Genomic DNA, 24,962 nt, shown 5'->3' with positions numbered 1-24,962 from the left:
AACCACCTTGAACATTAAATCTTCAAGCAACCATTTATCTTCAGCCTATAAGAAAGAAAGGATATACACAGAAATCAAGTATTAAAGCCAAAAGTACAACCATGGCCTGGTGACACGAATTCTAATGCTCAACTTCCCATCTTTTCCTTAAAGCAGTTCTGAGTTTTACCAAGAACATTACACATTTTCAACTACAACAGGAAGAAAAGCAAAGCTAAGTGCAGCAATCAAACTACTGTTCTCAAAAATCAGAAGAGATACTCCTGAAGATGAAATAGATACAAAAGCTGCCCTTAAAAGCAGTTACTTTCCATAAAGTAATAGACAGACTGAATACTATCATCCACTGGTAAGTCCCCCTTACCTAAGAAAATCATATGAGTTTTTAGGTAGCTCAGATTTATAGGAACATTAAGTAAAGAGTCATTGAAATTTATCTTTGTCATAAAATCTTCTTGACAAAGAGTTACTTTTAAGTCTTTTAAACTGTCCCTGTTGAAAGAGTTCTTCATTAAAAGGCATTTGCCAGTTTTAGATTTAATATGGTCACTAACTTCTTGAGAAGTTTTGACTGTGAAAAACAGAGGTTAACCAACCTCTCAAGAAGCAGTAAGAGCATACTTTTTTCATATTTCATAGTTTTAATTCACTCAAGTTTCTTAGAAGCACCAATTAGATTTGTTTTAAAAATCATTAACAGTTGAGTGAAAATTCTAAAACACATTTCCTTCCTCTATTAAAAAAACTAAAATGAGAAATAAAAAGAGTTTTAAAAACATTAGTGCAGAAATACATTTGTAAATAATGTATCATTTCAATCAAAATCTTGAAAAATGAATAGCCTTATGTATACTTACTTATGGGCCAACATGTAAAAGTAAGTATTGGTTGTAATAGGCCTAACACAAGTGTACAGCAGAAGCAAACATTAAAATACACTGTAGAAACAGAACCTAATCACTCGAATACTCAACATTCTCAAGTGCTCGGTACTTAAAGCAGTGCTCTCAACAGAAATATGACATATCTGTAATTTTAGATTTTCTATAACCACAATTAAAACAGTAAAAATAAGCAATTACTTTCAGTAATATATTTTATTCAAAGCAATATATCTAAAATATTGTCATTTCAAAATGTAATCAATATAAAAATATTACTGAGATATTTTGTAATGCTTTTTTTCGATACTATGACTCTGTGAAACTTGGTGTACATTTTACTACAGCCAGTGGTATACTGGAGCTAATGCAAACTGGCTGTAATCCCAGCTACTTGGGAGGCTTAGGCAGGAGAATTGCTTGAACCCAGGAGGCAGAGGTTGCAGTGAGCCGAGATCGTGCCACTACACTCCAGCCTGGGCAACAGAGTGAGACTCCATCTCGAAAAAGAAAGAAAAAAAAAAACTGTCAACCAAGATCCATAAGGAAAAAGTAAGACATTCCCAGATAAACAAATGCTGAGGGAGTCTGTTGTTAGTAGACCTGCCCAACAAGAAATGCTAGAGGAAATCCTTCAGGCAGAAAGAAAAGATCACTACGAAGTAACTCAAAGGCCATTCAAAAAGAATGAACACGAGCTAAGGTAACTATATAGGTATTAAAAATCCAGTATTATTGTGTTTTTGATTTGTAACTCTTTTTTCTCAAATGATTTAAAAGACAGATGCATAAAACAGTAATTGTAAGTTAATGGGCACACAATGTGTGAAGATGTAATTTGTGACAACAATATAAGGGGGAGGGACAGAGCTATACAGAAGTGGAGTTTTTGTATATAATAGATGCTGTTGATATTAAAAGTTATTATACATATAAAAGGTTATAGTCCCCAGGATAACCACTAAGAAAATAATGCGAAAAAATACATGAAAAAAAATGATGGGAATAAAAATGGTACTATGGTCTGAATGTGTCCCCTCCAAAGTTCAGGTGCTGCAAATCTGCTAGTATTAAGAGGTGGAACCTTTAAGACATGATGAGGCCATGAGGGCTCATTCCTCATTAATAGAACTAAGGCCCTTATAAAGAAAAAAAGCAGCAGCAGCTTCAGGTGGCATTTGGCTAGCTTGTTCTCTTGTCCTTCTGCAATGTGAAGACTGAACAAGAAAGTCTTCATCAGATCAGAAATAGGCTCCTCAGCCTTGGACTTCTCAGCCTCTATAACCGTGAGAAATAAATTTCTTTTATTTATAAATTAGTTGGTCTGTGGTATCCTGTTATAGCAGCACATAACAGACTAAGTACACTACCAAAAAAAAAATGTAATGCAAAAGAAGGTACTAATGGAGAAACTGAGGGACAAAAAACACATGACCTCATTGAAAGCAATGAGCAAAATGCCTGGCATGGCAGCTCCTGCCTGTAATGCTGTTGCTTTAAAGTTTGTTTCATCTGATATAAGAACAGCTACCCCTGCTTGCTTTTGGTGTCCATTTGCATGAAATGCCTTTTTCCACACCTTTAAGTTTATGTGAGTACTTATGTGTTAGGTGAGTCTCCTTAAGGCAGCAGATTGTTGGTTGGTGAGTTCTTATGCATTCTGCAGTCCTGTACCTTTTAAGTGGAGCATTTAGGCCACTTACATTCAATGTTAGTATTGAAATGTGAGGTACCTTTGCATTCATTATGCTCTTGGTTGCCTGCATACTTTGGATTTTGTTTTTGTTTTTTAACTTGTATTTTTATTTTACAGGTCCTATGAGATTTATGCTTTAAAGATATTCTGTTTTGATGTGTTTCCTGGATTTGTTTCAAGATTTAGAGCTCCTTTTAGCAGTTCTTTTAGCGGTGGCTTAGTAATGGCGAATTCTCTCAGCATTTGTTTGTCTGAAAACGACTGTATCTTTCCTTCATATGTGGTGCTTAGTTTCACTGGATACAAAATTCTTGGCTGATGTTTGTTTTGTTTGAGGAGGCTGTAGATAGGGCCCCAATCCCTTCTAGCTTGTAGGGTTTCTGCTGAGAAATCTGTTGTTAATCTGTTAGGTTTTCCTTTATAGGCTACCTGGTGCTTCTGTCTCACAGCTCTTAAGATTCGTTCCTTCATCTTAACTTTGGATAACCTGATGACAATGTACCTAGGCGAAGATCTTTTCGTAATGAATTTCTTGGGTGTTCTTTGTCCTTTTTTTTTTTTGAGATGGAGTCTCACTCTCTCACCCAAGTTAGAGTGCGGTGGCATGATCTCGGCTCACTGCAACCTCAGCCTCCCAGGTTCAAGCGATTCTCCTGCCTCAGCCTCCCCAGTAGCTGGGACTACAGGTGTGTGCCACCACGCCCAGCTAATTTTTTGCATTTTTAGTAGATACGGGGTTTCACTGTGTTAGCCAGGATAGTCTCCATCTCCTGACCTCATGATCCGCCTGCCTCAGCCTCCCAAAGTGCTGGGATTACAGGTGTGAGCCACCGCGCCTGGCCCTGTGCTTCTTATATTTGCATGTCTAGGTCTCTAGCAAGGCTGGGGAAGTTTTCCTCAATTATTCCCCCAAATATGTTTTCCAAGCTTTTAGAATTGTCTTCTTCCTCAGGAACACCGATTATTCTTAGGTTTGGTAGTTTAACATAATCCCAAACTTCTTGGAGGCTTTGTTCATATTTTCTTATTCTTTTTGCTTTGTCTTTGTTGGATTGGGTTAATTCAAACACCTTGTCTTCAAGCTCTGAATTTCTTTTTTCTACTTGTTCAATTCTGTTGCTGAGACTTTCCAGAGCATTTTGCATTTCTAAAAGTGTATCCAAAGTTTCCTGAATTTCGTATTGTTTTTTCTTTTAGCTATCTATTTCATTGAATATTTCTCTCTTCACTCTCTGTATCATTTTTTGAATTTCCTTGCATTGGGCTTTGCCTTTTCCTGGTTCTCCCTGATTAGCTTAATAACTAACCTACTGAATTCCTTTTCAGTTATATCAGGGATTTCTTTTTGGTTTGGATCTATTGCTGGTGAACTAGTATGATTTTGGGGGGCTGTTGATGAGCCTTGTTTTGTCATATTACCAGGATTGGTTTTCTGGTTCCATCCCATTTGGGTAGGCTCTGCCAGAGGGAAGGTCTAGGGCTGAATGCTGTTGCTCAGTTTCTAGTGCACAGGGTGTTCCCTTGATGTAGTACTCTCCCCTTTTCCTGTGGTTGTGGCTTTCTGTGAGCCAAACTGCAATGATTGTTGTCTCTCTTCTGGGTTTAACCATCCAGTGAGCCTACCTGGCACCATGATAGTACTGGGGGTTTCTGCATAGTCCTGTGATGTGAACCGTCTATCGGTCTCTCAACCACGGATACCAGCACCTGTTCCGTTGGAGGTGGCGGAAGGTGCAATGAACTCCATGAGGGTTCCTAGTTTTGGTGATTTAATGCTCTATTTTTGTGCTGGTTGGCCTCCTGCCAAGAGGTGATGCTTTCCAGAGAGCATCAGCAGTAGTAGTGCAGAGGGATCAGCAGTGGGTGGGGCCCTAGAATTCCCAAGATTATATGTCCTTTGTCTTCTGCTACCTGGGTGGGTAGGGCAGAACTGTCAGGTGGGGGCGGGGCTAGGTGAGTCTGAGCTCAGACTCTCCTTGGGTGGGCCTCGCTGCAGCTGCTGTGGGGAACGGGGTGAGATTCCCAGGTCACTGGAGTTGTACACCTAGGAGGATTATGGCTGCCTCTGCTGACTCATGCAGGTTGTCAAGGAAGTGGGGGAAAGCCAGCAGTCACAGGCCTCATCCAGCTCCCATGCAAACTGAAAGGCTGGTCTCACTCCCACCATGCCCCCCACAACAGCCCCAGATCTGTTTCCAGGTGGAGGGCGGGCTTGAAAACTTGCCCAAGGCTTTCACCTCCCAGAGTATTTGGGGTGTCTGCTGGGTCCTGCAGGAGCAGTCGGCTTCCTTCAGAGAGTCTGAGGGTCCTCTCAGGTTTGCTGGTTTGTTCTTGCAGTCGATCTGAAGCTAAAATTCACAACGCAAGCCTCCACATGCTGCTCTGTCTGGAGCTGCAATCTAGTCCTGCCTCCCATCTGCCATGATCCCTCTTTATACACAATCTACAGAGTCAATGCAATCCCTATCAAAGTTCTAATGGCTGTTTTTGCAGAAATAAAAAAGTTGATCCTCAAATTCATATGGAATTGCAAGGAGCTCCAGATAGCCAAAATAATATTGAAAAAGAACAAAATTGGAAGATTCCATGCTTCCTGATTTCAAAACTCAATATAAGGTACAGAAATCAAAACAGTGTGGTACTGGCTGGCATAAGGACAGACATATAGACCAATACAGTAGAAATTGAGATTCCAGAAATTATCCCATACACCTATGTCCAATTGAGTTTTGACAAGGGTGCAAGACCATCAATGGGGAAATTGTCTCTTCAAGAAATAGTGTTAGAAAACTGGATATTCACAAGCAAAAGAATGAAGATAAACCCCTACATCATACCATCTACAAGAATTAACTCAAAAGGGATCAATGACCTAAATATAAAAGCTAGAGCTATAAAACTTTCATACAAAGCCATAGATGTCAATATTCACAACCTTGAATTTGACTATAGATAACTATGACACTAAAAGCACAAGTAACAAAACAAACTTCATCAAAATTAAAATCTTTTGTCCACCAATAGATATTAAGAAGTTGTTGATAAGAAAACCTACAGAATAGGAGAACATATTTGCAAATCATATATCTATCTGATAAGAGTCTTGTATCCAAAATATATTAAGAACTCTTAAACTCAACAAAAAGACAACCCAATTCAAAAATAGACAAAGGAATTGGATAGACACTTCCTCAAATAAGATGTACAAATGGCCAAAAAGCATATAAAAAGATGCTCAACATCATTAGTCATTAGAAAAATGCAAATCAAAACCACAATGAGATATCACTTCATACTTAAAAGGATGGTGTTATGAAATGAATTGTGTCCCTCAAATAAAGATATGTTGAAGTCCTAACTCCCACTACCTAAAAATGTGATCTTATTTGGAAACAGGGTATTTACAGAGGTAACCAAAATGAGGTCATTAAGGTAAGCCCTAATCCAATATTACTGGTGTCCTCCTAAAAAGAGGAAACTAGACAAAGAATGCACAGAGGAAAGATGGTGAGAAGACGTACAGGGAGGAAGCCATGTGAAAATAAAGATAGAGATTGGAGTGATACATCTACAAGTCAAAGATTGCCAACAAACCACCAGAAGCTGGGAAAAACGCAGGAACAGATTCTCCCTCACAGCTCTCAGAAGGAACTAACCTGCCAACACCTTGACTGCTGGCATCCAAAACTGTGAGATAAATTTTTAAAGTTGCCCAGTTGGTGGAAACAACCCAGTGTCCATCAAAGGACGAATGGATAAACAAAATGTGGTACAGACATACACTGGAGTATTATTCAGCCATTAAAAAGAACAAAACACAAATGAACCTTGTAAACATGCTATATGAAGTAAGCCAGACAGTGTACGATGCTATTTTATGAAATATTCAGAATAGGTAAATCCATAGAGATAGAAAGCAGATTATTGGTTTCTAGGGGTGGCAGGAAGTGATTGTTTAACAGGTATGAGGTTTTCTTTGGGGGTGATGAAAACGTTTAGAACTTGATAGAAATAGTAGTTGTAAAATATTGTGAATGTACTAAATGCACTGAATTGTACACTTTAAAATAGTTATTTGTATGTTATGTGACTTTCACCTCAATAAAAAAAGCAATCAGATCTTTTGAAAATCTGTTACCATATATAATTTACATTTTCTGAATTATTCTCATCTTTATTTCACATTTGTCAGTGTTTCAAAAAGGCATTATAGATTTTCTTAAGTTTAGGTACATTAGAATTACCATTCACTTCACAGTGATGGCTTTCCATGAAAGAAGAAACCAAAAAGAATTTCAACTGGATTTAAAACAGAAAAATACTACAGAGAATCAGAACAATGTATTGTTAAGAAACGTCACCTTCACTGTCAGGCATAGGTGTGAATTCTGGCCGTATCATATATTAGTTCTATGGTTCTGAGCAGTTTCTTGCCTTCTCCAAACCTCAGCTTTCTCATCTATAAAATAGGCATAATGTAGTGGTGGGAATCAAATGAGATACAGTTTATTTGTGTAAAGCCTCCATCACAATGCTTTGCACAAGCAGGCCAAAAATAAAACAAACTACTGTGGCTTCAAATTGTTCTATTTCCAGAGACAGATAAAGCACACCCCTCATTACTACATAATAAGAAAGAAAAACCATTAAGGAGTAATAGCATTCAGAGATTACAATAAAAGATGTTAACTTCATTGTGGCATATATTACAATGAACTACCACTTTAGATTAGTCTGTAGGCAGCAATTATTGTTTATTAAGCTCTGTGAGAATTAAAGTTATGCCATAAGTGATTCAGTATAACAAAAAGACAATTTTCCTATAAACTTTATGTATTTATTGTTTGTTAATTTTTGGAGAGACGGAGTCTTGCTCTGTCTTCCAGGATGGAGTACAGTGGCACAATTATAGCTCACTGTAACAATTACTAGGCTCAAGTGAGCTTCCTGCTTCAGCCTTCCAAACAGCTAGAACTACAGGCATGTACCACCACAACTGTTATTTCTATTACTTTTTTAAAGGCAGGGTCTCCCTATGTTGCCCAAGGTGGTCTCCAACTCCTGGCTTCAAGCAGTCCTCTCACCTCGGCTTTCCAAAGTGCTGGGATTACAGGTGTGAGCCACTGTGGCTAGCCCCAATTTTTCTATTAAAATAGGACATAGCACACTGTTATACGCCCATGAAACAAAGTACAATTTGAAAATTTCATGTGCATCTTTCCACAACAGAAAAAACTTCCTCAGAGAAACAAACCATTTAAGACCAATGAGAGATTTTACTGTCAATATTTTGAACACATATTCTTAATTTTTTTTTTTTTTTGGAGACAGGGTCTCACTCTGTGGCCCAGGCTGGAGTGCAGTGGCACGATCATGGCTCACTCAATCCCCATGGGCTCAAGCAATCCAGCGATCCTCCCACCTCAGCCTCCTGCACAGCTGACACTACAGGCACATGCCTCCACGCCTGGCTAATTTTTGTATTTTTTTGTAAAGACTGGGTTTTGCCATGTTACCCAGGCTGGTCTCAAACTCCTGGGCTCAAGCAACCCACAGGCCTTGGCTTCCCAAAGTGCTGGGATTCAGGCATGAGCCACCGTGCCCAGCTCTAAAATTTCTGTATCTCAAAATATAAATATTTCTATCATAAAATTGCAGGTTTTTAAAGGAAAAGCTGAAGTGGAAAATAAAAGCTAAAAAACAAAAGTGTTTTCAGAATAATTAGAAACTAGACATCTAACTTAGGCAGAAACTATTGATAGATAGATATGATACCCAAACTAACAAAACATTGAAAGGACTTTTTAACTCTGCCAATTTTGAAAAGAAATTAATGAAAATATTGAGATTAAAATGTCCATCTATATGTCTATATACGTCCATCTATATGTCTATATACGTCCATCTATGTCTATATATGTCCATATATATCTATATACGTCCATATATATGTCTATATGCGTCCATATATATGTCTATGTACATATATGAGACAAATAAATATAAAATATATATAATATACATAATATATATAAAATATAAAAAATATATAATATATATAAAATATATATTATATTACATATTTATAATATATATAAAATATATATTATATATTTATAATATATATAAAAAATATGTAATATATTTTATATAACATATATATTTTATATATAACATATTATATATAAAATATATATAATATATAATATATATATTTATATATATAATATATTATATATATATAAATATATATATAAAATATATATATATAAATATATATATAAAATATATATATATTTGAGACAGAGTCTCACTCTATTGCCCAGGCTGGAGTACAGTGGCGCAATCTCTGCTCACTGCAAGCTCCGCCTCCCAGGTTCACACTATTCTCCTGCCTCAGCCTCCCAAGTAGCTGGGACGACAGGCACCCGCTAGCCCTCCCAGCTAATTTTTTTGTATTATTAGTAGAGACGGGGTTTCATCATGTTAGCCAGGATGGCCTCGATATCCTGACCTTGTGATCTGCCCGCCTCAGCCTCCCAAAGTGCTGGGATTATAGGTGTGAGGCACCGCGCCCAGCCAAAGTACACCAATATTTTCAGGAGAAAAAGTTGAGATGCCAATAAGAAATGACCAATATAGGTTGTATATCTATATATTATTCACTGGTCATCAGCTATGTATTCCTGAGAAATAATTTTCCAGTAGTCTTAAATTTCTGAACATTTTGCAAATAGAGGCAACAATAGCTTTTACTCCAGACCATTTTTTCAAAGATGTTCACGTAACACAATGGTCTCCAACCTTTTTGGAACCAGGGACCAGTTTCATGGAAGACAATTTTTCCACGGGCCAGGGTGGAGAGGTGGTTTCAGGATGAAACTGTTCCACCTCAGATCATCAGACATTATTAGTTCGATTCTCATAAGGAGTGCACAACCTAGATCCCTCGAATGCAGGGTTCGAGCTCCTGTGAGAATCTAACATGGCCACTGATCTGACAGGAGGTGGGGCTCAGACAGTAATGCTTGCTTGCCCTGGGTCGCCTCCTGCTGTTCCTAACAGGCCATGGACCAGTACCAGTCCGTGGCCCAGGGTTTGAGGACCTCTGATATAATGAACAGCCCTGGAAGACAATGGTGCCTTCCACAGGATTAAAGAGCAGACATATGGCAGGAGAATTGCTTGAACCCAGGAGGCAGAGGTTGCAGTAAGCAGAGACTGCGCCATTGCACTCCAGCCTGGGTGACAAGAGCGAAACTCTGTCTCAAAAAATTAATTAATTAAAAATAAATAAAACATAAAAAAGAGTAGACACACTTACTGTCCATAATAAAAGATTCAGATTCCCTAAACTCAGGGTTTCCCTCCTCCAACACAAGCCACTGCATGTGCAGGTAGTACCTGGCCTTCATGTTGCTCTGTGGGAAGTAGGGCTCAAGGAACGAATGCAAGAAAAGGCTGACATACTGCTATTGCTGGAATTGTCATGTTTTCTGCCAGAATCCATAAAAGTGTGGCAGCTAAGTTCTTAGCTTGCAAATAGGGTAACATCTCAGGTCCTTCACAGTTCCTAACATGGATCAGATACTATGCTAGGTACTGGGAGCTCAGAGGGATAAGGGTTAGAATTTCATACCCAAAGACCTTGCAGTCATCTAGTACTACTGCTATTACCATCTATCCATTAGGCACACGACCATTTAACTTAAACTTCATTAATAACATTATACTTTCTTTCTAACTTTTAATCAAAGTAATGCATGTAAGGAAAAAAACCTGAAGTACATTATGGCTTATTATTAAAATCAACAGTTCTCATATCACATTTCTTCCCACTGCTTGGTTAGTTCCCAAGAGGCAATTACTTTAACCATTGCCATTTTTTATTACATAGGATGTTGTCTGTCACTCTACATTATATGTTTATACTTTAAGTTCCTAATATAAACTTAATCTACTGCATTTTTACTATGAAAAGTAAATATTTTGGCTTATTATGCTGCTTACCATCTACCCTTTCTCCCCCATTAAAAAAAAAAGAAATTAAGTGGTTCATGTCTATAATCCCAGCACTTTGGGAGGCTAAGGTGACAGGACTGCTTGAGCCATGAGTTCAAGACCAGCCTAGGCAACACAGCAAGACCTCTACCTCTACAAAAAAGTAAAAAATTAGCTGGGCATGGTGATGTGCACCTGTAACCCCAGCTACTTAGGAGACTGAGGCAAGAGGATCACTTAGGCCCAGGAGTTTGAGGCTGCAATGAGATATGATCACAGTACTGCACTCCAGCCTGCGTGACAGAGCAAGACCCTGTCTATTAAAAAAAAGAAAAAAAGAAAGAAAAGAAAAGAAAAAAATTAAGGTATAATTCCACACAGTAAAATACATCCCCTTTTTACTCAGGGACTAAGTTTTTTCTAAAAAAGTAAAAAAAGTTTTTAAATAAAATATATTTCCTTTTATCATAGTTCTGCAACATTTGACAAATTCAGTTTTGATATTACCCTGCAATCAAGACAGATTATACCCATTACCCAAAAATATTTCCCTTGTCCTTTATAAGACCTCTCCTGCTCCCAGCAATCACTCGGTACCTATAGGTTTGTCATACAAATAGAATTATACACTACAGTGCTTTTGAGTCTGACTGCTTTCACTTGGTATAATGCATTTAAGAACCTTACATGTTAATGGGTGTATCAGTAATTTTTTCCTTTCTATTGCCAGGTAATATTTCATTGTACGACTATACCACAATTTGTTTATCCAACCACACACTGAAGAACATCTGGGTTGTTTCTAGTTTTTGGCAATTATGAATAATGCCTATACTATAAACACTTAGGAACAGGTTTTTATGTGGACTTATGCTTTTATTTCAATTCTATAAATACTAGTTACAGGTATCACTGTGTCACATAGCACGTGTAAGCTTCACTTTGTAAGAAATTGCCACACTCCTTTTCAAAGTGACTCTACGACTTGCATTTCCTCCACTATTGTATGAGACTTTCAGTCGCTCTGCATCCTCACTAGCACTTAGCATTGCTAGTTTTTAAATTAGACCAATTCTATTTGGCATACCATGATATTCATTATAGTTTCAAATTTCATTTCACTAATGAGCTATATTTTTTCATGTGCTTATATTTACCATTCACACTTTTTCTTTGGTGAACTCAAATGTTTTGCCCGTTAAAAAAGGAGATCGAGACCACGGTGAAACCCCGTCTCTACTAAAAAATACAAAAAATTAGCCGGGCGTGGTGGCGGGCGCCTGTAGTCCCAGCTACTCGGAGAGGCTGAGGCAGGAGAATGGCGTGAACCCGGGACGCGGAGCTTGCAGTGAGCCGAGATTGCGCCACTGCACTCCAGCCTGGGCGACAGAGCGAGACTCCGTCTCAAAAAGAAAAAAAAAGAAAAAAAAAAACTGTTTTCTAATTACTGAGTTTTGAGAGTTCTTTATATCTCTTGGATTCACATCTTTTATGAAATTTATGATTTATTTCATAATTTATGAAATATTTATGATTTGCAAATATTTTCTTCCAGTCTCTGGCTTATATTGTTCTCTTAAAGCTGTCTTTTGCAGAGCAAAATTTTTAATTTTGGTAAAGTCTAATTTATCACTATTTTCTTTCAGGGAACACACCAAACCCAAGGTCATGCAGATACTCTGTTTTCTTCTGCAAGTTTCACATTTTACAGTTACTTAGTTCTATAATCCATTTTTAAATAATTTTTATATAAGTTTGGAGGTATATGTCTAGGATTTTTGCATTTGGATATCCAATTGCTCTAGATCTACCTGTTGTAGAACTCTAGAGTTGTTCTGGAACTCTACATTACCATTTCCTTATTAAATTGCCCTGGCACCTTTGTTTAACAATCAGTTGCTCATATATATGTGGCTCTATTTCTGAACTCTATTCTGTCCAATTAATCTGTCTTCATCATTTCCCTAATACCACACCATCTTAATTACAATAGTTTTCAGTAAGTTTTGAAATCAGGAAACACGTGTCTCTACTTTGTTTTTCATCAGTCTTTCACATAAAGATCTTACGTATATTTTGGATTTCTGGTACTACTGTATATGGTATTAGGTTGCTACAAAAGTATTTGCGGTAAAAGCCACAATTACGTTTGCAGCAAACTAATACTTTTTGAAATGTTTAATTTCCAATTGTTCACTGTTAAGAAATAGAATTGATTTTTGTATATTGAGTTAGTATCCTTCCACCTACCAGTTACAGTAGCATCTTGCTGGGTTCTTTGAGATTTTTTTACATTGATAATCACTTTGAGAATAGAAAAAGGTTTTCTTTCTTCTTTTCTAATCTTTTGTTTTTCTTGCTTTATTGCTCTGCTTTAAATCCTACTTTATAGGATTTCAAATTATTTACATTTGTAATGGATTTTAAAGACCTAGACTATGATCTACCTGGGTTACTATTTCATGTCTCCTGTTGTTGGGTAACATGTTCTACAGATGTTAATTAGGTAAAGTTGGTAGACAGTATTGTTCAAGGCTTCTATATCCTTCCTGACTTTCTGCCTGCTTGTTCTGTTAATTATTAAGAGGAGTGCTGAAGTCTCCAAATACAACTGTGGATTTGTCTAGTTCTCTTTTCAGTTCTCTGTTATTAATTCATGTATTTTGAAGCTATGTTGTTGGGGCATAAATATTTATAATTTTTACATCGTGTTGGTGAATTGACTGCTGTGTATTTCTCTTTTCAGGGAGGAAAGGAGAATAAATGCAGGGGTACCCATTTTCTTTGGCCATATTCTGTTGTTTAATTGCTGTTTCTTAAGCTGGATATGAAGCTCATTAATTTTCAGTGATTTTGTAACACTATTAAGGTTAATTAAAAAGGAAAATGAAATGTGATCCTATAAGTATGCTTTATAAAAAAAATCAGCAACGCCAGCTGAGTCACAATGATCTCTTTTCTGATCACCAACATTTTGATTACTTAAAACATCTATTTCTTGGCCAGGCGTGGTGGCTCACACCTATAATCCCAGCACTGTGGGAGGCCGAGGCAGGCGGATCACCCAAGGTCAGGAGTTTAAGACTAGCCTGGCCAACATGGTGAAACCCCATCTCTACAAAAATACAAAAATTAGCTGGGCATGACGGAGCTACTCGGGACGCTGAGGTGGGAGAATCACTTGAACCCGGGAGGTGGAGGTTGCAGTGAGCCGAGATTGCGCCATTGCACTCCAGCCTGGAAGACAGAGCAAGACTCTGTCTCCAAAAATAAAAAAAAAAAAAATCTATTTCCTATAGTTGAAGGTATCTTTTTCAAGTAGTTTTCTCTGAGATAAAAATAACCACATGGAGTTCTATCTTCTGTACATTTTAATGATGTTTTCTTAACTCTCATTCAATATTTTAATACACGCTTGGAGTTTTCAAGATCTAATCTGCACTTAGGCCAACCTGCAAAATTCAACCTTATCAAAATGTTTTACATGGAATTTTCATTCATTAACTCTCTGCCCCTTAGAATACAGTCCACCAGCTGCTTCACTCTAGTGAGATCCACTCAATAAAGACATCAAATAAAAGCAAGATATTATTTACAGCTTGCCGGCATGCACTATACATCTGTGTTCATCTCAGATAAAAGGTTACAATGCAGGTCTAAAGGGTAATGTGAAAATTACTAACCAGCTCCAGCTAAGTAAGGGGTATACTTATGGATCAAGGGCAAACAGAGAAATACAGTGGAGTCAAAAGCAAAGATTATACAAACATGGTCATTACTATTAACTATAAACATTAATTTTCTTGAGATAATGTTAGTATATTAAGATTATTTTTTTAAAGGTCATTCTTTATGACTGCTAAAAAACGCCTCTAATTTCTTCTAGATTCCCTATCACATTTGTTGGTGGTAGTTTCTAACCTTTTCTATAACCAGAATATCATTCATAACCCCTTTACTCTCCAGCTGATGACCTTACTTTATTTACAAGGAAGAATAAGACCAGTTGATACACTCCATCAACTTCCTTTGCTGTGTCTTAACTATTTCCTCTATGCTCCCACATTGCTGAGGGGTATGCCTTTCTCTGTCACCATCCTTTGGTTCAAGTACATATCATCCTTCCTCCAGTAAGTAACTTTTTCACTTGAGTCTTTGAGTTCCTATTTGCCTCTCTCTGCATACCACCATGCACACTCTAGGATCCACCTCATACCTAAATATGCCCATTCACTCTTCCAACATTTTTAAAGCACCTAACAAGTGTAACTCATTGGATTACTATGAGACAGTTAAGTAAAAATCCAGTCCTCCTTTCAGGAAACTCACAAACTATTGGGAAAGATGAACAGGTAAACAAATAATTACAATCAAGTGTAACAAATGTTAAGAGCAAAGGCACATACAATCCAGTCATGGTATAAAAGAAAGAGAACTTAATTCTGCTTGGTTAGAGAGATATTTTCTTTCTTTTATATCTTCATCAAGCCCACCCTCTCTGACAGTTCTTTCTTCTCCTCTTCCTACAGATAGGCTCAGGTCTTAAACCCAGAAATGAACAATCCCATGATGCTTAAGCCAATACCACTCTAGCATCCCCTTTACTGGCACTTTTCTTTTTTTTTCTTGAGGCAGGGTCTCACTCCATTGCCAATGCTGGAGTGCAGTGGCATGATCACGGCTCCCTGGAGCCTCAACTTCTTGGGCTCAGGTGATTCTTCCACCTCTGCCTCCTGAGTAGCTAAGGCTACAGTTGCACGCCACCACACTTGCTAATTTTTAGTAGAGACAGGTTTTTGCCATGTTTCCCAGGCTGGTCTTGAAGGCCTGGGTTCGGCAATCTGCCTGCCTCAGCCTCCCTACTAAGTGCTAGCATTATAGGTACAAGCCACTGCACCTGGCCTGACACATTTTTTGAAAAGGTTATTTACTATCTTTCATTAATTTTTTAAGCAAGTATGATCTTGCTTTTGGTTTCCACCATTTTACTGACACCTCACCAAAGTCAAAGTCAAATAATCCTCTCAACATATCCAACCACCTTTTCTCAGTTCTCTTCATGAAAAAAATCTCTGCTACAAGGGACTTGGTGGAACTTATTCTCTTCTCAAAATTTTCTCCTTGACTTTTGTGATACTTCACTACCCTAATGTATTTTCTCCCTCTCTCCCCATTTCTGTTCAGTCTTCATTCATCCCACCTCCTTTTAATGCTTGACAAAGAGAAGGATTAGCCAAGATTACATTTTCAAACACAGCTTTTGACTCCCTACCTCTTCTCTGCCTCCAGCAAACTCATGATAATAAGCTCTAAAGTAGAGTGGAGTTCAGCAAAAAAATAAAAAATCTTAAGAGTCAGAAAGCCTGGCTTCAATTTTTGGTTCTACCACTGACTTCCTACCTATGCACCATGGCATGTCACATCCTAGGACTCCAAAAAAGAGAATGGCTTTCTACCTATGTGACAATTCTAACTGAAAAGACCATCAGATTTCTGGTCCTAAATTATCTAATGCCCCAAGTCCACATTAATACCATTTAAATGCAGACATAATATGTTAACATAGATACGTTAAGAACTTGTATTGTTTTCAAAAAGGTGATCCCTTATAATTGCTAAAAAAAAAAAAGCCACTAATTCTTTATTTCTAGATTCCTTATCAAATATGTTAGCAGCAGTTTGTAACCACTAAAATTAAGTCACTCAAACCGAAACCAACTATACTCCCGTTAAGTTACCTATTAGTATTTATGTATTGGTGCCACCATTATCCTAAGCTTGAAATCTTAATACTCCTATAGTCTTTCATTTGTGCATTCTCTCTCCCCAATTCCCAACCTTCGTGCAAGGCCTGATTCAAAGGGCATCTCTTCCATAAAGGGTTCCTTGACCTCTTCAGCTAGTTATAGTCTTTCCCTCATCAGAAGACCCAAGACAGTCTATGTGTACCTCTCATGACACTTGGTTTATGTTTTTTTTTTTCAGACACTGGTTTTGTGGGAGCAGGATTTATATCTGATTCTTTCTTGCATACTCTACGGCACCTTGAACACTGCTTTGCTCAAAGTACTAAAAAACTATGTAAGATTTGTTATCTGAACTTTGGACACAGAAGCAGCTGTAAAGTTGTCTAGAGTAACAATTTTCTTTAAATAAAAATAGCAATTTAAAGATGTATGATGATTTAGATGTTCTAACTCTAAAATATATAATATTCTTCTTCAGCTAAGGAAGCAGAAGCTCTTCCCCTATTCCTTCAAAATTCCAGTCAACTTGAAAGCACACTATAGAAAATAGTCTTTGCTATGTCACAATATTAATTTTTTAAAGGTAGACTCACTAAAAAATGTACTCTTTAACATTTGGTTTTACAATCTGAGCATTTCCATTGTTCATAAGACCAAGTATTTTGACAAAATATTTGATCTACCATCAGAAGTGTAGCTTAAACACAGCAATAACTGATGCCTATCAGAACATTCAGCCAGTATGTACTACATTATCATCTGCTCAGAAAACAATTTCCCAAAATGAAATATGCTGTCATTAATTTTCAGCTTCATTAATAAGCTTCCATGCATTGCTCAACAATTTTAAAGATGTAGTCCTCAACTGAGATAGTAAAACAAACTGAGGTGGGAGGGAAGGTTTCCAGCTTCCTTTACGACTAGGAAAAATAAAAATGCAGCTTAGCAGACAGAAGAACTAGAATTTTCCAAGAGTCTAAACCAGATAAGTCAAGGTTTTAACCTAATCCATCTTGAAGATAAGATGTCTGGTGTGAGGCCTGACAAGTAGTACATAGCATCACTGCAAGAACATTAAATAAAACCCAGAGATCTGTCTGAGGCCTCGTTACTGCAGATGCAGAGAGAAGAATATGACCTACCTGGCTTATCCCTCCAGGAGAGATCTTGTATGACTGCAACTTTTGCTTCAGCAGCTCTGGATCACTGTGACGGAATGGGCAACCTGACAACAAAAAATAAGCCAGCACACAAACAAGGTTATTTACCCACAACTTAGTACAATACCACACTCGAGAGACCATCTAAGCTCCCCTTAATTGTCTAAGAGCTTATTAATAAAAAAGATAATTGCCCATGGGTGCAACTGCTTTCCTCTTTTTATCTAAATGCTTACTTAGCTGTATGGTTATCAGGGCACTCCAAGCTCAAGAGTTACATAAAACATTGCAGCATTCTCAGGCTAAGATGTCCCTTCAACAGGAAGAGGGAAAACAGCTTTAATTACGCTCCTTGCTAACAAGCACAAATAATCACAAAATAGCTGCATAATAGTTTATTTTAAAACTTTATACAATCTTCTTATATTCTAGTCTAAAAATTATATAAAAGGCATATGAGAGAAGGAAGATAGATAAACAAAATGAAAAACATGCAAACTCTGAGAAAGAAAAAAATTCAACATCATTTTCAAATGTAAATTATATGCCTATTTCCTAAAGCATAGAATCTATGAAAATGTAAGAGAATCATGGATGGAAATGAGATGAAAAAATAAACTATTTCATAGAAAAACAACTTACGGTGGATATGTGTCATCTCTATATTATTTCATGAAAAAAATGAAAGATAGACCACTAGAAATACTCACATAAATAAGAATACAGAAGAATTTGAAATATAAAGGCTGTTTTAGGACAAAATCTAGAAAATTTTACATATTTTAATAAACTGCAATGGTAAGTCAAAATACTTATTAAAAATTTAATACAGAAAAGTCTTATTTTTTCAGTCATAAAATGATAGATTTGTAAGTTAATAAGAAATAATTGTGCATTTTTCACAAATTAGAAAATCTAGAGGAAATGACTAAGTTCCAGGAAACACACAACCTTCCGAGACTGAAGCAGAAAGAAAGTGAAAATCTGAACAGATCAATAACGAGGTCTGAAATTGAATCTGGAAAAAAAACCTATCAACCAGAAAAAGCCCTGCACCAGGTTGATTCACAGCCAAATTCTACCAGATATACAAAGAATTGGTACCAATCCTACCAAAACTATTCCAAAAAACTGAGGAGGGGGGACTCCTCCCATTAACTCAATTTATGAAGCCGGCATCATCCTGATACCAAAATCTGGCTGAGACACAATGAAAAAAGAAAACTTCTGGCCAATATCTCTGATGACCATAGAATCAAAAATCCTCAACAAAATACCAGCAAACTGAATCCAGCAGCACATCAAAAAGCTAATTCACCATGATCAAATAGGCTTTATTTCTGGGATGCAAGTCTGACTCAACATATGCAAATCAATAAAAGTGATTCACCACATAAACAGAATTAAAAACAAAAACCATATTATCTCAATAGAAAAAGCTTTCAATAAAATCCAATATCCTGGCCAAGCACGGTGGCTCAAGCCTGTAATCCCAGCACTTTGGAAGGCCGAGGCAGGCAGATCACGAGGTCAGGAGATCAAGACCATCCTGGCTAACACAGTGAAACCCCCTGTCTCTACTAAAAATACAAAAAATTAGCTGGGCATGGCAGCAGGCACCTGTAGTCTCAGCTACTCAGGAGGCTGAGGCAGGAGAATGGCATGAACCCAGGAGGCGGAGCTTGCAGTGAGCCGAGATCGCGCCACTGCATTCCAGGCTGGGCAACAGAGTGAGACTCCGTCTCAAAAAAAAAAAAAAAAAAAAAAAAAAATCCAATATTCCTTCATGATAAAAACCCTCAAAAAACTAGACACCAAAGGAATATACCTCAAAATAATAAGAACCATCTAAGAAAAACCCACAGCCAACATCATACTGAATGGGCCAAAGCTGAAACCATTCCCCTTGAGAATGCGAACAAGACAAGGATGCCCACTCTCACCACTCTTACTCAAAATATTACTGGGAGTCCTACCCAGAGCAATCAGGCAAAAGAAAGAAATAAAAGCCATCCACATAGGAAAAGAAGTCAAACTATCTTTCTTTGCTGATGATATGATTCTATACCTAGAAAACCCTAAAGAATGCACCAAAAGGCTCCTGGAATTAATCAATGACTTTAGCAAAGTTTCAGGATACAAAATTCATATACAAAAATAAGTAGCATTTCTCTTTTTTTGAGACAGTCTCACTCTGTCACCCGGTGCAGTGGTGCCATTTCAGCTAACTGCAACCTCTGCCTCCTGAGTAGCTGGAATTACAGGTGCAAGCCACCATGCCTGGCTAATTTTTGTTTTGCTTTTTAGTTTTAGTAGAAATGAGGTTTCACCATGTTGGCCAGGCTGGTCTTGAACTCCTGACCTCAAGTGATCTACCCGCGTTGGCCTCCCAAAGTGCTGGGATTACAGGCATGATCCACAATGCCTGGCCTTAAAAATCAGTAGCATTTCTATATACCAACAATGTTCAAGCTGAGAGCCAAATCAAAAACACAATTCTGTTTACAGTAGCCACCAAAAAATAAATAAATAAAATATTTAGGAATACATCTAAGCAAGGAAGTGAAAGATCTCTACAAGGAGAACTACAAAACGCTAACGCTACTGAAAGAAATCAGGGACAACACAAACAGAAAAACATTCCATGCTCATGGATTGGAAGAATCAATATCATTAAAATGGCCATACCACCCTAAGTAATGTACAGATTCAATGCTATTTCTATCAAACTATCAATGTCATTTTTCACAGAATAAGAACACAACTATTCTAAAATTCATATGAAACTAAAAAAGAGCCTAAATGACCAAAGCAATCCTAAGCAAAAGGAACAAAGCCAGAGGCATCACCCTACCTAACTCCAAACTATACTATAAGGCTATTGTAATCAAAACAGTATGGTACTGGTACAAAAACAGACACAGACTAATGAAACAGCATAGAGAATCAGAAATAAGACAGCATACCTACAACTATCTGACCTTCAACAAAGTCAATAAAAATAGGCAATGGAGAAAGGAATCCCTATTCAATAAATGTGTTGGAATAACCAGCTAGCAGAGACATGAAGATTCTAAGAATAAAAAAGAAATGCTAGTGATCGAAAACACTGTAACAGAAATGAAGAATATCTTCAATGGGTTCATCAGTAGACTGGACATGACTGGGGAAAATCCTTGGATCTTGTGGATATGACAAGTAGAAACTTCTGAAACTAAAAAGCAAAGAGAAAAAAGACAAAAACAAAACAAAACAAAACAAAACACAATACCTAAGAACTGTGGGACAACTATAAAAGGTCTAACGTGTGTGTAAATGAAATCCCAAAAGGTGAAAAAAGAGAGAAAAGAACAGAAGCACAGACGGGGAGAAAACAATTGCAAAAGACAAATCTGATAAAGTACTGTTATGCAAAATACACAATGAACTCTTGTAAACTATGGGCTTTGGATGATAAGGATTTGTCAATGTAGGTTCATCAATTGTAACACATGTACCAGTGTGGTGTGGGATACTGACAGCAAGGGAGGTTGTGTGTGTGTTGGGGCGTGGAGGTATATGGGAACTCTGAACTTCCCACACGATTTTGCTGTGAACCTAAAAGAGCTCTAAAAAATTAAGTTTATTACTTTTTAAGAAAGGAATAAGTAAATGTTTCCAACAAATAATGAGTTCATTGAGTGCTAAGTATAATATTCCTTGACTGACGGAGTTGAACTTAGAAACAAAATAATAACATAAAGCACCGGGATAACAAGATACAACTGAACAGAAATAAAGTTTTGCATTTAAGCTAATGAAAACCAACAATTAAGGGACAAATGCTAGAACCTGGAAATTTGCAGACAAATCCCTGGGAGTTTTACTTGGCCACAAGCTTAATCATAAGTTGACCGCCTGGTATGGCTGCTAGGCTAAAAAAAGCTTCAGGCTTCCTCAACAGAAGTACCTGGACCCATGGTTTTCAAACTTTAGAAGACATAAAACTCACCCAGTGTACTTGCAAATAAAGTCTGATTTTATATGACTGAGGGTGCACCCTGAGAATCTGCATTTCTAAAAAAGCACCTCAAGGGACTCTGACATAAGTAATAAAAACCACTCAATATATATTACCAGGCCGGGTGTGGTGGCTTAGGCCTGTAATCCCAGCACTTTGGGAGGCCATGGTGGGCAGATCACCTGAGGCCCGCCAGCCTGGCCAACTAGGCGAAACCCCGTCTCTACTAAAAATACAAAAAATTAGCCAGGCAGGGTGGCAGGTGCCTGTAATCCTAGCTACTCAGGGGGCTGAGGCAGGAGAATTGCTTGAACCCGGGAGCGGAGACTGCAGTGAGCTGAGATCGCGCCATTGCACTCCAGCCTGGGCAACAAGAGCAAAACACTGTCTCAAAAAAAAAAAAATCTATGTCTATATATGGATCTATCTTATCTGTCTATCTATATAACTAGTGCTGGCCACTTCTCCATCTATTAACTAATGAATGTATAGGCATTTTTTAATGATTTGGACACACAGAATGTCTTTCTAAAAATATTGTTTATGGTTATTTGATCTTTAGCAGCCCGAAAGTGTGCAGTCTTTTAAAAAGTGTTTAAGATTCTAAAACAAAAAGAAGTTTTGATACATACTGTAGTAAGCTTTGATAATCCAGAAAATTTACTGATATGAACTATTAAAATATTCTCGGACAAAACAGACAAATGAGATGTTTTTCTTTTTAAATAACTCAGGCAAACTGATAGTTATGGCAGATATCACGACATGTTAAATTGCCCACTTAATCTTTGTTGGTTAATCAGATGATGGTGATAAGAAAAAAACCCCACACTTTTCCTTAGTAGTTAGCCTTTGGAAAATTAATGAATCTACTATTCCAAACTTAGAATATTCTAATTTTAAAAAGCTTTGTAAAACTTACATCAGCCCTCTAAGACACTCGCAGAACACTGCAGAAGATGAGGGAGACAGAGAACAGCAGGAAGGAGGAAAAGTGAGAACTGAAAAGCCTAATCCAGCACAAACTGAAGTGCAGCTGAATGAATTTCTCTTGCCTGACCTAGTTCAGTAATAAGACAAATTGTTCTAAGAGTAACAGAGCTCTAGCTTGACAGTGACAACTGACATAAGCTACAAACTAGGTCCTGACAGGAATGCAAAAAGCCACAACATTGTTTCCGTGTTTCCAACAGAGCTCTTGGATTTCTGTACTTGGCCAACATATCCAGTGGAGGCACTTACCATGATAATCCCCTTGGCCTGGTGGATTGGATAGAATAATCTTTAGGCAACTGAAAGGTGTATAGTCTGTCCGCTTGCCTTCCTTTCCAAAGCTATGACGGATGTTGTAAGAGTAGCCTTTATCAAACTGATTGGGAGGAAATGGAAAAAGAGACAAAGTCAGCCAATAATTATACTAGTGAGGTCAGCAACACAAGCTAGAATCAAAGAGTGCAAAGCGATATTTTCTAGAATAAATTCAGCATTCACGGGCAGATGTACATTCATGCCATATATATTATTTAGGTCCTTTATGATACAAATAATTTCTTTTTTAAAAAAAGGTACAAAACTTACAGAAAACAAATTTATCAGGTAGAAGACAGCTAATGTTACCTATACGTTTAAAGATAAAGAAAATCTTTTCCTGAGAAGAATAATCGATTTGCCCTTCTTAGTTTGATTCCAAAGATTATAGTAGAAGAAAATCAGTTTAGCCTCTTTTCTATCCACCTTTCCCTAATTCTCCCTGAATTCCCATATCTACCCATTCTACTTCCTAAATGCCTATTAAAACAGTTAATCCTAGGCCAGGTGCAGTGGCTCATGCCTGTAATCCCAGCACTTTAGAAGGCTAAGACAAGAGGATCGCTTGAGTCCAGGAGTTCAAGACCAGCCTGGGCAACATAGTGAGACCCATCTCTACAAAAAAATTAAGTATTAGCTGTGTGTGGTGACATGCACCTGTGGTCTCAGCTACTCAGGAGCCTGAGGCAGAATTATCACTTGGGCTGGGGAGTTGAGGCTGCAGTGAGCCATGATTGTGCCACTGTACTTCAGCCTGGGCGACATGGTGAGACCCGCTCTCAAAATATAATAACAACAACAATAATAATAATAATAATAATAATAATAATAATAATCCCTGCCTCTAGATTTCCACTATACAAAGTAGTCAGCAAATGTTTAATGAATGAAGTACTACAACTGCCTCCTACCCAGAATCCTTGCCTCCATGTTCATAAAACAAGCTAATGGGACAGAAGGGACTTTGAATTGGGTCAGACAGGAGAACAAAAGGAACCAGCATATAATGAAAAGTGACCAGGTGCCAGGCATTTTGCTAGGAGCTTTTAAAAGTGTAATCCCATTTAATCATTTAGACAATCACAACTCCTCTATGATGCTACAGCTGAGAAAACTGAATTTCAAAGAAGGAAGCAATGTGATGTACGACAGTTATTAAATGGTAGACATGTACAGACAAGTCTGATGCCAAAGCCCACGTTCTTTCCGTAATACCACACTTCCTTAGTAATAAGAAATAACACGATATTTAAAAATAATAGCTTCCAGTTAAATCGTTTTAGGACATAACTTCTCTCTTTCAGACTCTTATTTTAAATGACACTTCATTTTTGTGGTTCAAAATCAGAAGTAATCTCTTCTTCCTACATATTTCAATAGCATTTTACCTATACTTATACCTATACCTCTCTAGAAGATTTATCTTCATAACATATTTGATTTTTATAGCACTTTACTCCTTTTATGACACATTATCATGCTATTTTCTATTAATCACACATTCACATAGGTGATTAGTTCCTCCAGGACCATAAACTCCTTGAAGTAAGATCTGTCTATTGGATCTTTGCACCCACCTCAGTACCAGCGTGCATGAAGAAAAAAATGTGAAGTACTCCTTGGTCTACTATAGCATTAGGAAGGCTATCATCCCATTATTCTGCTTCCATTAAAAGTTTTCCAATGCCTGATGGTTAGTGACTTTTTAAATTTAATTTTTAATTTTTTTTAGAGACAGAATATTGCTCTGTTGCCCTGACTGGAGTGCAACGCCACGATCATAGCTCACTGTAACCTCAAACTCCTGGGCTCAAGTGATCTTCCCACCTCAGCCTCCTGGGTGACTAGGACTACAGGTGTGCGTCACCAGACAGGGTCTTGCTATGTTGCCCAAGCTGGTCTCAAACTCCTGGGCTCAAGCAATCCTCCCACCTTGGCCTCCTAAAGCCTTGGGATTGCAGATGTGAGCCACTATGCCGGGCCCTTGGTTGATGATTTTCTAATTCCACTACTAGGTGACACTCATCTGGCATAACAACCCATACCCCATTGGTCAACCAAAAGCAGACAATGCACCTTTGACAAGATATCTGGCAAAAGCAAATATTCAATACTGGTGGAATCTTGGACAAAGATCTAACTTTCCTGGGAAAGAGGTAGGGGTTAGGG

The 24,962-nt window shown here is 37.6% G+C and overlaps 1 protein-coding gene across 1 annotated transcript in view; it reads right to left on the bottom strand.

Moving 5' to 3' along the window:
• The window catches only part of PRIM2 (DNA primase subunit 2), a 313,885-nt gene that overhangs the window by 23,870 nt on the left and 265,053 nt on the right, over positions 1 to 24,962 (bottom strand). Inside the window, exons 11-12 of the mRNA XM_055262817.2 lie at positions 22,728 to 22,854; positions 17,468 to 17,550 (exon numbers count right to left, since the gene is read on the bottom strand). Coding sequence (XP_055118792.1) covers positions 17,468 to 17,550; positions 22,728 to 22,854 — 210 coding nt within the window. The remainder of the gene's footprint in view (positions 1 to 17,467; positions 17,551 to 22,727; positions 22,855 to 24,962) is intronic.

This window comes from Symphalangus syndactylus, chromosome 23 (assembly GCF_028878055.3).
Source record: "Symphalangus syndactylus isolate Jambi chromosome 23, NHGRI_mSymSyn1-v2.1_pri, whole genome shotgun sequence".
NCBI lineage: Eukaryota > Metazoa > Chordata > Mammalia > Primates > Hylobatidae > Symphalangus > Symphalangus syndactylus.
The sequence above is the reverse complement of the archived record's forward strand: the minus strand, read 5'-3'. Positions and strand labels throughout refer to the sequence as shown.